General features: G+C 41.5%; 3 protein-coding genes across 5 annotated transcripts in view; 1 reads left to right on the top strand and 2 right to left on the bottom strand.

Moving 5' to 3' along the window:
- The window catches only part of LOC127531871 (zinc finger protein OZF-like), a 199,775-nt gene that overhangs the window by 125,824 nt on the left and 57,873 nt on the right, over positions 1-16,078 (top strand). The window lies entirely within an intron of this gene.
- LOC127531864 (oocyte zinc finger protein XlCOF6-like) overlaps positions 1-16,078 on the bottom strand; it is an 81,790-nt gene that overhangs the window by 25,011 nt on the left and 40,701 nt on the right. The gene's annotated exons all lie outside the window — the stretch shown is intronic.
- LOC127531927 (NACHT, LRR and PYD domains-containing protein 12-like) overlaps positions 477-16,078 on the bottom strand; it is a gene marked incomplete at its 5' end in the record, with an annotated part of 133,096 nt that continues 117,494 nt past the window's right edge. The window contains 5 exon segments of the mRNA XM_051942368.1: positions 477-485; positions 752-755; positions 985-1,020; positions 6,043-6,216; positions 6,513-6,686. Of these exon segments, the coding sequence (XP_051798328.1) occupies positions 477-485; positions 752-755; positions 985-1,020; positions 6,043-6,216; positions 6,513-6,686 (397 nt within the window).

Raw genomic sequence — 16,078 nt, 5'->3', positions numbered from 1 at the left:
TTTCAAGTGAGCGTCAGAGGAACACCACATCCTGATTTTCACTCTCAACATTTGACTGGAAAAAGACGCAAACACCACATTTGGCTCCTGGAATAATCACAACTTCCATCTTTGAAGAGGAACAAGTTTACAAGGAATCATTTAGAAGGATTTGACAAAGAAACACATTTAATCCATGAATGTGAAAACATGTTTGTGAGGGACAGAGTCATGGAGAGACTCAGCTTCTGTTCAACACTGTTTCTCTACCAGGAGGAGACTCTGGAGACTCAACTCAGCACAGAGACACTGAGGAGGAACCAGAATACCAGAACCCAAAACCAGGATAGAGAGTTTCAGTGAATGTGGTGTTGAAGGTGTGGAGGTGGATCAGAGAGTCAGAGGAGACTCTGTAGAAGGACAGAGTTCCAGCAGGAACGTCCACATAAACTGAAACTCTGTGAGAGTCTGATGAGGAACTGATGGATGTTTGAATGTTATTGTGTCTGACATAGTAACCACCATGTACAGAGTAAATATCACCATCAGAGCAGATCAGACACCAGGACTGATCATTACGTCCAAACACATAGTCATCACTGCCTCCTTTCCTTCCGATTCCTCTGTAACTCACTGATATGTCAACCCCTCCTCTCCACTCCATCTCCCAGTAACAGCGACCAGTCAGACCAGTTCCACACAGCAGCTGTTTCCAGAATTCAAACCTGTCTGGATGATCAGGATACGACTGATCCTCCATCACATGTGTCACCTTCCTGTTGTTGTCAGACAGTTTGAGGTTTCTGTGTACTGTGTTTGTGTCGACTGTGAGTTGACAGGAATCTGATGGAGAGAACAAACACAACACAGCTGCAAGTTATTGATGGATCATGTGATCAGTATTAAAGCTTTGATGATGACCTCAGAGATGTGACACTTGAAGATTGCTTGAATGTGCTGCTTTGTTTCCATCAATCCATTAAACACACTTACACTTCCTCAGACCTGGTGTCAACCATCGGTCTCCCAGCAGGCGTCACCCTGAAAGGAGGAGGACGGTCAGAGCAGCAGAGACTCTTTCAGCAGCACACATGGACGTTACATGGCTCTCACACTGTTCCACTGATAAAGGACCAGAGCGTTCATAGAGGTGACATCATTCTCCCAGACTGATACAAACTTCACTGGTGCCATGACTGACTGTAGAACTTTAAATCATTTTGTACAATTGTGCAGCAAAAACAGAACTTTTTTCTTTTCTTTTTCCTCTTTTTTTCAGTGATATCACTCTATGCTAGCCCATTGCCTTAAATCCTTTTGGAAAATCTCAATTTAATGAACTAGAACATCAGGTTATAGGTGTCGCTGAGCTGCCTTTCCTTTTTGTGTGTGTGCCAGAATATACATAGCTAGAAGGTTAGAAAGGTTTTTTTTTTTATTTGTTCTTTTTTTATGTCTTTTTCACTTGTCTCACTCAATGCTAGGGGACTGAGGAATAATGTAAAGCGTAAAAGCTTTATTTTAATGTTAAACAGCTGAAAACTGATTTGGTTTTTTCAAGAATCACACTCACTTATTAAAGATGTAAACTTGTGGAAAAATCAATGGGAAACGACATGTGGTGATGACATGAACAGAACATTCTGCTGGGGGATCTTGTTTAAAGGGTAGTTTTCCTGGAAAATTGAATGCACTCTGTGACAGTCAAGCTCATTTGATTTGTTTAATAGTAGACTGGAATGGCAAAGCAATGATTATTGTTCTTTGTAAGGTTATAATTTCTAAATCAGAAAATGATAAACTTATTCATACATTAGACTGTAAACTTGCAGCTCTAACTCAGACATTCCCTGAGGCTTACTTCATTGTAGGAGGTGATTTTAATGTGGTCATGAATGAGGTGATGATAGATGGCCTCCAGCTAAATGCTCACAGCCAAATGTTCAGTTCAACTCTTTAATTGACAAGTATGATTTATGTGATGTATGGAGAGAGAAGTTTCCAAATACTTGGAGTAATAAAAATGTCTCCAGACAGTCTGGCCTGGATTACTGGCTGCTCTCTAAATCACTTTCTAAAGACAATATTCCAATCAATGTCCTACCCCCACCCCATTAACTGACAACCCGGTCTCACGAGGATTCGTGAAACTGTCACGTAAATTTTTGTTTGGGTTTCGTGCGCACCAACACGATTTTGTCATGTTTTTCGTGTCGCTCACAACGAAATGTTTTTCGTGTTGCTCACAACGAAATGTTTTCTCACCCGCTGCGGTAATCGCATCTGAAAGTGGTTTATACCGGCGGATTCATGACAATCTAAGCTTCCATCGGTGTATAGTGTTTGTATAATCGCGTTTGCAGCCTTCAGACATTCTTATAATCGCGTTTGCAGCCTTCGGACATTATTTAAATTCCTATGCAAATTAGTAAGTGTACCACTGGGGTTTATGGTTAGGGTTATGGTTAGGGACGATGTAATGCAAAATATAGCGTTGGATTCGCAACGCTTTTACATTAAAAATATAATATACCCATTCGTTTGAAATACGTTCTGAGTGGCACGAAAAGTCCCCCGCTTAAAATACATTGGTGTGAATTTCGTTGTGAGCCGACACGAAAAACATGACGAAATCGTGTTGGTGAGCACGAAAACCCAAACAAAAACTTAAGTGACAGTTTCACGAATCCTCGTGAGATCGGGCTGTAACTGACCATAGAGCCATCCTTATATATTTACATCTCCTTCCAGGAATGGTTGACACCAAGCAATTCTCTGATTGGAAGATGAATAGCTCTTTATTGAGGCATGACAATGTCAAACATGAACTTAGTAGAATTATTCAGTTTTATTGGTTAAATGCTCTGAAGGAAGGAAATTATGGAAAAAATTGGGAACTCCTTAAATTTGAAATCGGTGGATTTTTAAGAAGATATGGAAGTGAGTTAGCCAAATCTAGACGCCAAAATGAGGAGAAAGTGATCACAGATATAATGTCCTTGGCTAGCATTGCACCAGAAATCTCTGACATGATGAAAATGAAAATGAATTGAACTTCAAAACACTTTAGATGATATATATAAGGTTAAAGCAGAGGCTGCTTTTGGTAGATCCAGACTGAAGTGGCTTGAACACGGTGAACAAATGACTTCCTGTTTCTTTAAACCGGAAAAACTCATGCTAAGTACAATGCCATGTCTCAACTGAACATTGATGGAGTTGTGACTGAGAGTAAGAGCAGTATTTCTGAGTTTTGCTGTTGCTACTTTCTTCACTTTATAAAACAAAGTTTGACAAAGATGCAATGGATGGACTGTTTCAATGTGTTGATTTTACAAACTCTGTAACGGAGGAAGAGCGGTTGATGTGTGACACCCCTCTCACACAACAACAAGTATTAGATGCAATGATGCAACTTAAGAGTAATAAGTCACCTGGAGTTGATGGTATTGTTTCAGAATTCTAGATAGATTTTGCTGAACGTTTGGCCCCATTTCTGTTCAAGGTTTTCTGAAGTTATTAGTAAAGGGACTCTTCCAGCAAGTACCGGTATGACACAAGGCTGGATTACTTTAATTCCTAAACCAAAAAAGGAGCCTCTCTTCATTGATAATTGGAGACCAATTTCATTATTGAACAATGACTATAAAGTTCTTGCTCTTGTTTTTGCTAAAAGATTTAAAAATGCTCTTAACTCTATTATTGATGAGAATCAGTCTGGGTTTATGAGTAACAGGCATATTTTCAATAACATGAGGCTAGTTTTAGACCTCATAGACGATGCTGACCTTATTAGGGATGACAGTTTCATTTTAGTTTAGACTTTCACAAAGCCTTTGATACAGTTGAACACTCGTTTATGTTTTCTGCTCTTAACAGGTTTGGTTTTGGGCCATACTTTTGCAGTGTGATGAAAACATTCTATGCTGGCACCAATAGCTCGGTAAAACTGAGTAATGGCACAACTCAGAGATTTTGTTTGGAAAGAGGGGTAAGACAGGGCTGCCCTGTCTCAGTTTACCTCTTCCTGGTTGTTGCTCAAAGGTTTTGTCATTTTGTCAAATTCTGTAAGTTGGAAGGCATCTCTATTGCTGCTCGAAGCAGACTTTGAAGTCAGTTGGCTGATGATACAGCCTTGTTTTTAAAGAATGCCCTACAGATAAAGCCTGCAATTAATGCAATCCAGATGTTTTCAAATGCATTAAATCTGTACTTAAACCTAAATAAATGTGAGCTATCCGCTCTCTAAAGTTCTGATATAACCTCAATTGATGATATACGAGTAAAGAGTAAGGTTAACTATTTAGGGATTACTGTAACTAAAAATCAGTGAGAGAGATGCCATCTCAACTTTGAGCCAAGGATTAAAAAGGTGCAGAATAAATGTAACCTTTGGCTACAAAGAGACTTATCACTTAAAGGTGAACTCTTCTGTCAAAAGCTGAGGGAATTTCCAGACTTGTGTATGCCGTCTTCTCACTGGCACTGGACTGTAAAACAGTCACATTTATTGATAAGATGCTTTTTCATTTTCTGTGGAAAAACCGTACACACTAGATCAGAAAATCTGTAATTCTTAACAACTACAAAAATGGAGGCCTCGACTTTGTTGATTTTCAGTTCTAAACAATGTTCTGAAGATCAAATGGTTCAAATCTTTCTTAAAAATGATGCATCTTTATATAACTTTATTCCTAAATTTGTATTTAATCAAACTGGAGGACTCCTTTTTCTGTTGGTTTGTAGCTACCAAATAAACAAGATTCCCCTAAAATTATCCAGTTATCACAAACAGGTTTTGTTGTCGTGGAAAACGGCCTACAAGCACAATTTCTCTCCACATCGGTATTATCTCTGGAATAATGGGGATATACTGCATAAAAATAAAAGCATCTTTCTCAATAGCTGGTTTATCAACAAAATTGACTTCATCTCACAGCTTCTGACCCCTAGTGGCCATTTTATTAATGACACTGAATTCTGTGAAAAGTATCCATTCCCTTCAACACCTGAAGAGTTTTCAAAGGTCATTAGCTCCATTCCAGCTGGTGGTGTGACTCTGTGCACTGCCTCCTCTCTTGCAGCAGATATACATGTTGTTAATCCATGTGACACTTATTGTGGCAAAATAAGCTTTGGGACGGCAAAGAACAGCAACAGAGCTATACGTGGCACTGTTCCAAAGAGAAACGACAACAAAACCTGATGTTATCCATGACTGGAACTCTTTTATTAATAATATCTCTTGGTCTCAGGTTTGGCTTTTACCTCACAAATTCATGTTGAACAAAGTTAGGGAAATTTCTGTTAAAATCTTGCATCAAATCTATCCTGTTTAAACATTATATGACTAAGTTCAACGTGATATAGATGTAAGATGTTCTTTTTGCTCTGAACCACATTTCTCTGGTATTGTAGTTTTAGTAGAAAAATGTGGAAGGAAATTTCTACATTTTGTTTAGAAAAACTAAATCTGCAGATTGATTTGCTCTACAAACACATTATTTTTGGGGTTTACGCACAGGATGGATATGAAAAAGACAAGGCCTTTATCATCAATCTCATATTAATATTAGTAAAATTTCATATTCATAAAAGCAAAATTCAGAAATCAAAAGCCAAATTATCTTGTCTTCCATAAAGAATTTGAATATTATTTAAAGTCAATAGCCTCATCTGATAACCAGAAAGGAATAAAAACTGTTAACATATGTAAAAAAATGTATTTGCTATAAATGTTTCAGTTTGTTCAGCTGTTTTTTTGTTTGTTTGTTTTAGTTTCCTTTCTTTTCTTTCTTCTCTTCCTTTCTTCCTTCAAAGTGATTTTTGTTAACTCTGTCACTGTATGTTTCAATATCATGTTGATGTTGGATGTTACCTGTGACTATTTGAAATAAATTGTAAACAAAAAAGTTTATCCTTATTCCTGTCTGAGCTAAGCTAGGCTACAGCTTCCCTTTCCTTTTGATCATGGTGCATAGCTGAGCTAACAGTGTTCTTCTGCTTCCAGTCTTTGTTGTGAGCTAGGCTGATAGTTTAGTGAGAGTGTCTGTCTGTCTGTACCTGAGAGTTTCCAGTCTACAGTGTGGATCCTCCACTTTAGCTCTCAGCATCTTCTCTCCTGAGTCTCCTGGATGGTTGTAGCTCAGGTCCAGCTCTCTCAGATTTGAGGTCTTCAAGCTCAGAGCTGAGGCCAGAGAAGCACAGCCTTCCTCTGTGACCAGACAGCCTGACAGCCTGCACACACAAACAACACAAACCTGATGGACAACACTTGGATGGATGTTTCTCACTCTCTTTTCTTCTTTGTCTTTCAGATACATTTTGCTGCACATTTCAGGCGTCTCAAGCAAATCAACAATCTCAACAATGATTAGTGGGATTTAATCACGTCAAAAATAAACCCTGACAAAGTCCTGCACAAGTTCAGAAAAAGCTCATTTGAATAATCCCATCAGCAGAAATGATTGTACTCAGGTTAGCTGTTTATCCATTGATAGAAATCTCATCAGTTTCAAAGTGTGAGTCCTGACCTGAGAGCTTCCAGTTTACAGTGTGGACTCTCCAGTCCAGCAGAAAGACTCTCCACTCCTGAATCCTGCAGGTTGTTGTGAGTCAGGTCCAGCTCTGTCACACTGGAGGACTGGGAGCTGAGGACTGAGGACAGAGCTCCACAGCTTCGCTCTGACAGATTACAGTTATTAAGTCTGAAGAGACAAAGACCAGAAAAGAAGTCAAACATTAAGTTCAGTATTTTCTGTCCTGTTGAAAAGACAGCAGTGAATTTAACATCAAATCCATCCCACTATGTCCAAGATACAGCAGCACTGAGGACAATCCTCTGAAATATTATTTAAATGTGAAAATAATCCAAAGTGGAGCACATTACAGTAATCAGATTACTTTGAAGCCGAGCAGTAAAGTATTTGATGTGATTAAAAACAAAGTGACAGTTTAGATTTCCTAAATGAAGAATACAAACAGCAAGAAATGAATCCAATAAAGGTCAGTACATCTTTCATTACTGTCAGTAGAATGGTGGATTTTTTCACTACTTTCTATGTCCACCTTTATTTTTGATGACACATTTAATCCTCCTCAACATGAAGAAACCACATTTCTACAGAGATGTCCCTCCATCTTCAGAGACTAGGTCTTCATCTGCTCTTTGTTGGAGGGTTTGTGTTGCTCTATCTTTGTCTTTAAAATACCCCAAAGTTGGTCTGTTGGATTCAAATCAGGACACACACTTGGACAAGTCACACTTTGGACTTTTTCCTTCTTTACAACCTGAAAAATAGTCAACTTGATGCTGATGGCAGCCATTAAATCACTGTCAGACTCGCTTCCATCTCTGATGTTGTTCCAGAACAAACGTCTTCTGATCTCCAGTCCTTGTTCTTCAGGTTCCTTCACTTCTACTTGTGCTGTTGAGACTCATGCTTTGGTTTTCACTCACACATCAATCCCACTGGAACCAAACTAAGGATCTCCAAACTCATGTGTTTAAACTCTTTATCTCCATTCTTGATGAAGTCTGGACTCCTCATAACGTCAGTGAGCTGGACTCTTCATTCTCTCTCAGTCTCAGGAGACACTCTGCTGCCCAGTGATTGGCTCTCAGTCCCTACAGTCTGAAAGGAACCAACAACCTTTGAACAGCCTCACATCTGAAAAGGCTCATGGGGTCCCTATGAGGGTGGAGCTCCTCTTCAGGGACACCAGAGAGACCATGAACCTCATCACAGGTGGGATGGATGTTCTGTCCTTCACCAACACTTCAGATGATGGGACTCAGCCATCAGCAGCAGGAAGACTGGACTGACCTTACCCACATGTAACCCAGGGTTATTTTTGCTTTAACTGTTATTATTTTATTTTTATTATTTTATTTTATTTTCATGTAAATGTGTTTTTGAAAAGTTTTGGGTTCTCCCATGCACTGTGAACGCACCTTCAGTTGCTCCGGTAAAACACTTGCTCAGAGCACTTCCTTTCTCTTTCCGGCATCTCTCTGAACGGAGCGAGATGCATAAAAGGTGCCAGTCCTGTAACCTGTTGAGCTGAGGATAAATTGTTTTTGTTGAAGAATATCCTGGCTGGTTTTAAAATCCGGTAGAATCTGCTGCTGTGGACTGAGCGGTGCTGGTGCTATCCTGGGTCTGGATACCACCTGGGATGTCGATGCAGGACGCTCCAAACTAGCCACCTGGTTCGCTGGAGGGTGGTAGGATCAAGGATTTCCCCTTCCGTTCAAGGATTTCCCTTTGTTTTTTTCTTTTATCTGAGATCTCAGTCACTTTTGGTTGTTACTTGTGGATGGTTCAGATCTGATACCAAACAGATAAAACTGATGCATCAGGAAAACCTAAATTCAACACTGAAAGATACCAAGGAGTGGAAATCTGAGTGTACTAAACTGGAATGGACAGTGTTACTCTGTGTGCCTAAGGACACTTAAAGGGACGGTGTGGAAAATTTAGAAAATGACTGCCAATTGGGATTTGAAGGGTTGATGACATGTTGTTCAGGTCCATGTTTGTTTGGACAAGTGGTGAATGTTCAATTTAATTTTTGCATCTTCCTGAATACATTTATTCAATATTTTCTTTACCACTTGTCGGTGTGTCATTAAGGTTGGGGTTTAAATTTGTTACTCTCAGTAAACTACTTATCACCAATCTCCTTACGAACCTAACTGAACCCAAATTGAGTAGATTGAGAATTGTTTTGTCTTTGGAAACCAGATTATTCGACACTTTGATCATCTTTGGACTACTCAGTTAAAAGGGTGACACCTAGTGGCGAGCCAGCCAGGAGATTGGCATAGTGTTTAATTTTATCTCTAACCATAACGACACACTATTTTGACAATATTCCTTCAAAATGGAACTTGACCTTTGTCAACGCTTTCGAGTTGATAGCAAGAGAACCCTGTATGTTACAGGTGTTGATGAAATCTGTAGTGATGATGACATTTCTGATATATTTGTGATAAATGGTAAAATCTCCAAGGTCATCAGAGTCCCCGATGAGCCGCACCAGCTTAAAGGCAGAGCCCTTGTAGAGTATGAATCTGAACAATCTATCTTAAAGATAGATCCTTCACCTTAGGGGAACTTACCAGTCCCGGAGACCCAAACCTGAATTGGTTTTGTAAAACTATAAGAGACATTTCCCAAGAAGAGATTGGCAGAGAAATGGCCCGTCGATACCTCAAAGAACTCGAACTTATAGGAGGTAGTAGTAAATCAGGCTTCCTCAGTTTCTTCCAAAGTGAGTTGCAAGCCAGCGCTACTTCTCAAACCGAGACTCCCCACCTCTTGACCAAAATATCAATATGACTACAGATGACATTCCAAATACAGATTCGTGTGAGCATGTAGAGCCCACCAGTGCTCTTCGCCCACACACCAACATTTCTCAGGGCTCTGTTCCTGTAGACGAGAACATTTACAACCCTCCACATGTTCAGAATATAGTAAAGCACGTGGTTGAGCATGTCATCCGAAATGATCCAACTCACATGCCACTCACGCATGCAAAAATACGCACTTTCTCAGGCAGACTTCCACGGCCTAATGGCGAAGTCGACTATGAAACATGGCGCACGCAAGTCGAACTTTTATTGAGTGACCTTTCAATGAATGATGCACTCAAGGTGAGGAAAATTCTTGAGAGTTTGCTTAGTCCCGCATCTGAGGTTGTTAAGCCTCTCGGGGTCACTGCATCCCCGAGCACTTATGTCACTCGGCTTGATTCTGCCTTCGGAGTTGTTGAGGACGGAGAAGAACTATTCACTGCATTTCTGAGCTTACATCAAAACAGTGGAGAGAAACCTTCTGCTTATTTGAATCGTCTTCACAGTCTTCTTACTAGAGTAATTTCTAGAGGGGGAGCGTCTGCTGCAAATGCTGACGAGCTGCTCCTTAAGCAATTCATTCGAGGCTGTTGGGACCAAAGCTTGATAATAAGTCTGCAGCTCGAAACAAGAAGGAGCATTCCACCTTCTTTCCCTGAGCTGCTTCTCATGTTGAGAACTGAGGAAGATCGACGGTCAGCCAAGTTAGACCGTATGAAAAAACATTTAGGTGCAACCAAAGCTGCAGCGCATGCTCACTCAGCTTTCAGTTTGCCAACTTTTGACCAAGCACCAATCGCGACAACAACTCCCACAGAAAATGAAACTGTGAAACTTGAACAAAAAGTCAACCAACTTGCAAAACAAGTGGAAAAGTTAAGTCAAAGAGCAGAGAGTGTTACCTTAAATACGGAATCCTCTGAAAATGCAAAGCTTGAAAACAAAATAGCTGAGTTGACCGAACAAGTCCAAATGCTTGTTCAAAATCAAAGACAATCGGCCAAACCAGACAAGCCTGAACCCAAAGGGTCGTTAGCTGTTAACACCAGACCCCCACGGGCTGCTAAGGCCCCAGGCACACCTCGAGCATGGTTCTGTTTAAGTGTGGCGAGGACAACCATATTGCTGCCAATTGCACGAATAATCCAAATCCCACACTAGTTCGTGAGAAGAATGCTCAGTTGAAAAAGAGGCAAGCTGATTTTGTCGCACGACAGGCCACCACTCCATTTGCTTTAAACTAGTGGCAGCTCCTGTCGTGGGGCGCCCAGGAGCTGAAACCCCTGATTCAGTAAGTCCCAGGACACCAAGCTATGACACTGTAATGCAAACATATGACCCAATGGGACTCAAAAGCAGCTTGAATCCTGACTCCATTTTGCCCCAAGGTCTTATAGGCCCGCGCTGTGCAGCTGCAGTGCTTGTTGATGGCGCACACTGTGAATCCATCATGGACTCAGGCTCACAAGTTACAACTATTTCTGAGTCCTTCCACAAAAAACATCTTTCCCATCTCCCAATTCAACCTGTACACGCGCTCCTTGAAATTGAGGGAGCAGGAGGGCAAAATGTTCCTTACTTAGGCTACATTCAGACAAACATCACATTCCCCAAGAATGTTACAGGTACAGAACAAGAGCTAGTTGTTTTGGTTCTTGTTGTTCCTGAGTGTCACTTTAACAGTCAAATCCCACTTTTGGTAGGGACAAACGCACTTTTACGGCTTTATGGGAAGTTGTTAGAGCAAGATGGGCCTAAGTTCATTCACAAGCTACATTCAAAGCAGTTTGCAATGATCCTTCAGCATGTGGCCCAAACACAAAGAAATGACACTCACTCCTGTAATGTGATGTTACACAGTAAAAGGCCAGTGACAATCCCTGCAAAACACAAAATTTGTATAACTGGTAATGTGAGACTAAGAAAGAACAACCAAAATACAAGCTTTGTCCTCGAACCACATGAGCAGTACAAGTTGCCTGGTGGACTCCTCCTCGAGTCAGCTCTAGTAGACATCCCTTTCAATGCAAACAACAAAGTTCCTGTTATTGTACACAATGTGAGTGAACATAGTGTTACATTGCAACCAAACAGTATTGTCGCTCAAGCTTGTGCAGCCCAACATGTTTCTCCTATGTCCACTGGTCAAACTCAAAACCCTGTAAGTCAACACAATCCGGACAATGACAAACTGACACAGAGTCTCAATGATTCCCCTATCTCAGAGCAATGGAAAGAGCGCATTCTAAAAAAGTTACGATCTATTCCAGAAGTTTTTGCTTTTGATGACGTGTCATATGGTCACACTACAGCTGTAAAACACCAAATCCGATTACATGACGAAACACCTTTCAAAGAACGGCCCAGGCCCATACATCCAAGTGACAGAGAAGCAGTAAAACAACATCTCAGAGAACTGCTTGATGCGGGAATTATAAGAGAGTCACAAAGTCCCTTCGCTTCGCCAATTGTATTGGTTAGAAAAAAGAACGGCTCAATCCGGCTATGCATAGATTACCGTAAACTCAATCTGAGAACCATCCGTGATGCATATGCCCTTCCGAATATTGAGGAAACTTTTACCGCCCTTAGTGGAGCTAAATGGTTTTCAGTCATGGACCTTAAGTCCGGCTACTATCAGGTGGAGGTAGCTGACGATGATAAGCCAAAGACAGCCTTCGTGTGTCCCCTAGGCTTCTATGAATTTAATAGAATGCCTCAGGGTGTCACAAACGCCCCAAGCACTTTTCAACGCCTAATGGAGAGGTGTGTAGGCGACCTCCATCTCAACGAAGTGCTTGTCTTTTTAGACGATCTAATAGTGTTCTCAGACACATTAGAAGAACATGAAACCAGGCTAATGAAAGTGCTTACCCGCCTGAGAGACTATGGGCTTAAATTGTCTCCGGAAAAATGCCACTTCTTTAGAAGCTCTGTCAAATATTTGGGTCACATTGTGGACGCTCACGGAGTCCATACTGATCCTGAAAAGATCTCTGCTCTAAAAACTTGGCCACGGCCGTCTACTCCCAAAGAGCTCAAATGTTTTTAGGTTTCGCTGGGTACTACAGGCGATTTGTCGAAGGGTACTCCAAAATAGCCAAACCATCGAACCGCCTCACAGCAGGCTATCGCCCACCAAAGAAAAGAGGCAAAATCTACAAGAGAGAACCTCCCAAATTAGCAGACAATCCCAACCTGCCTCTTGCGGAGCAGTGGACTCATGAATGTGAAACCGCATTTCAGACAATAATTGGAAAACTTACGTCTGCACCCATTCTAGCTTTTGCCAACCCACAACTCCCTTATATATTGCACACTGATGCTTGTCGCGATGGGTTGGGAGCTGCGCTCTATCAGGAGCAAGGGGGGAGGCTGAGAGCAATTGCATATGCTAGTCGGGGGCTTTCCAAAAGCGAACAGAACTATCCCACACATAAGCTTGAATTCTTAGCCCTCAAGTGGGCTGTGTGCGAGAAATTTAGTGATTATCTTTATGGTTCTAGTTTCACAGTCCTGACCGACAATAATCCCTTAACTTACATTTTGACAACCGCAAAGTTGGATGCGGCAGGACACAGGTGGTTGGCTGCCTTGTCTACTTATCACTTCACCATAAAATACAGAGCAGGCCAGGCCAACAAAGATGCCGATGGGTTATCACGGCGACCCCAAGATCCACCTCATGAAGACGAGGCGTTTGTCAAAGAAAAAGCTCGCATTGATGACATGAAAAAACGTCTCATTGATATGCCAGATGAACTAAGTCATGAAACATTTTCTGCTTTATGCCAACGTCATTCAGTGTCATGCCCATCTGAGCCTCTCATGATTTTTGAATCTCTTGCCATCGACCCCAAATCAGTCAGTGAAGCTTATGGGGAAGACATCTTGCCATCAATGACAGACGCTGATTGGCACACTGCACAACGAGCTGATTCCTCCATTGCTCGTGTCATTGCCTTGGTTGAAAAAAGCGTGAAACCAAGTCTCAAGGAATGCAATGCTGAACCTTCTGATGTAAAACTCTTGCTCAAACAATGGAACAAACTCGAGCTCAAGAATGGTGTGCTGTATAGGAAATTCAATGATGAAGATTCTCCTGTTTACCAACTAGTACTTCCCAAGCAGTATCATCAGAGAGCAATGCAAGGTGTGCATGACGAGGTTGGTCACTTAGGGTATGATCGTGCCCTACACCTCGCTCGAGCAAGGTTTTACTGGCCAAGAATGGCCCAGTCCATCGAAGAAAAGTGCAAACAATGCCCTCGCTGTCTCAGGAGGAAGGCCCTTCCTCAAAAAGCTGCGCCACTTGAGAACATTCGTGCAACTTTTCCTCTTGAATTAGTGTGCATTGATTATTTGTCTATTGAGCCGGATAATCGAGACACCAGAAATGTCTTAGTGCTGACGGATCATTTTACGAAATTTGCCGTCGCTGTGCCGACTAAAGATCAGAAGGCAAAGACAATAGCCAAAGCTCTTTGGGACAACCTCATCATTCCTTATGGTATCCCCAGTCGTCTGCTCAGTGACCAAGGCAGAGATTTTGAATCTAAGATTGTAAAAGAGCTTTGCGCACTGATTGGCACAAGTAAAATCCGCACCACCCCCTATCATCCTCGGGGCAACCCGGTGGAAAGGTACAATAGGACGCTCTTAGGCATGCTAGGCACACTAGAGGACAAAGACAAGTATCATTGGAGAGACTTTGTTCGGCCATTAACACATGCCTACAATTGTACCAAAAATGATACAACGGGGTACTCTCCGTTTGAGCTTATGTTTGGCAGACAGGCAAGGCTGCCCATTGATCTTGTTCTTGGTACTCACCCAGGCAGGAACAGTCCAAAGTCTTACTCCGACTACATCAAAAACCTTCGTCAAAATCTCCAAGAAAGCTATGCTCTTGCCATTGAGCACTCAAAGAAGATGGGAGTGAAAAACAAACAACGATTTGATAAAACGATCAGAGCTGTCGAACTGTTTTCTGGAGATCGAGTTTTGGTAAAAAACGTAAATATCAGAGGAAAACACAAACTTGCAAATCGTTGGGAACAAAACATTCAGGTTGTTGTAAAACGAATCAAGGACAGCCCTGTTTACGTTGTTAAACCAGAAAAAGGAGATGGTCCCCAACGAACATTACACAGGGATTTGCTTCTTCCTTGTGGCTTTTTACCGATCGAGGACCAAAGCGAATCAAATTCTCAAAACGGAAATCAAAGGAAGGTGAGGACAAGAAGTAAAAGAAACAATGTCAAAGGAAATGACAGTACCAACCAAGACGAGTACAGTGATGAGGATGAAATGAGTGATGAGGAGGGCTTTTGCATTGGCACATGGGAGCCATATGTCAGCACAAATAGTCCTTTAGTACGACCTGAGTTACTTCCTCCTAAAATCCGACCACTCATGGATATACGTTCCCCTGTCATCCACCCTGACACTGTTATTCCACAGGCATTCTTACCTGACAATGATAAACCTACCTTGACACCACTTGAAGTCCCTAGTACAAATAGCCCTGACTATGCACATTCAGGTGCTAGATTTTCAGATTACGCTATTATTGACATTCCTGAATCCGATTTGACACCCACTGTGACTGACATAGGTCTCGCTCCACCGGAACCTGTAGCCAGTAGTGACAATGCTGTTAATACCAATGCTGGTACAACAGAACCAGCTATGTTGAGGCGTTCTGAGAGAGAAAGACGCCCACCTCAGAAGTTCACTTATGATGAATTAGGAGAGCCACTGACATTGGCTATTAGCTCTTTTTTCCAAACCTTAGGTGTTGCATTCTCCAAATCTGTTTTGACACCGTCACAGTATCCTAGCTGGTTAAAGATGCATGAAGAGACTCATGCCGTTTAGAGGGGAAGAGTGTAACCCAGGGTTATTTTTGCTTTAACTGTTATTATTTTATTTTTATTATTTTATTTTTATTTTCATGTAAATGTGTTTTTGAAAAGTTTTGGGTTCTCCCATGCACTGTGAACGCACCTTCAGTTGCTCCGGTAAAACACTTGCTCAGAGCACTTCCTTTCTCTTTCCGGCATCTCTCTGAACGGAGCGAGATGCATAAAAGGTGCCAGTCCTGTAACCTGTTGAGCTGAGGATAAATTGTTTTTGTTGAAGAATATCCTGGCTGGTTTTAAAATCCGGTAGAATCTGCTGCTGTGGACTGAGCGGTGCTGGTGCTATCCTGGGTCTGGATACCACCTGGGATGTCGATGCAGGACGCTCCAAACTAGCCACCTGGTTCGCTGGAGGGTGGTAGGATCAAGGATTTCCCCTTCCGTTCAAGGATTTCCCTTTGTTTTTTTCTTTTATCTGAGATCTCAGTCACTTTTGGTTGTTACTTGTGGATGGTTCAGATCTGATACCAAACAGATAAAACTGATGCATCAGGAAAACCTAAATTCAACACTGAAAGATACCAAGGAGTGGAAATCTGAGTGTACTAAACTGGAATGGACAGTGTTACTCTGTGTGCCTAAGGACACTTAAAGGGACGGTGTGGAAAATTTAGAAAATGACTGCCAATTGGGATTTGAAGGGTTGATGACATGTTGTTCAGGTCCATGTTTGTTTGGACAAGTGTGAATGTTCAATATAATTTTTGCATCTTCCTGAATACATTTATTCAATATTTTCTTTACCACTTGTCGGTGTGTCATTAAGGTTGGGGTTTAAATTTGTTACTCTCAGTAAACTACTTATCACCAATCT

The sequence above is a fragment of the Acanthochromis polyacanthus genome, chromosome 22, assembly GCF_021347895.1.
Source record: "Acanthochromis polyacanthus isolate Apoly-LR-REF ecotype Palm Island chromosome 22, KAUST_Apoly_ChrSc, whole genome shotgun sequence".
NCBI lineage: Eukaryota > Metazoa > Chordata > Actinopteri > Pomacentridae > Acanthochromis > Acanthochromis polyacanthus.
This window is presented reverse-complemented; position numbering and strand designations above follow the sequence as displayed.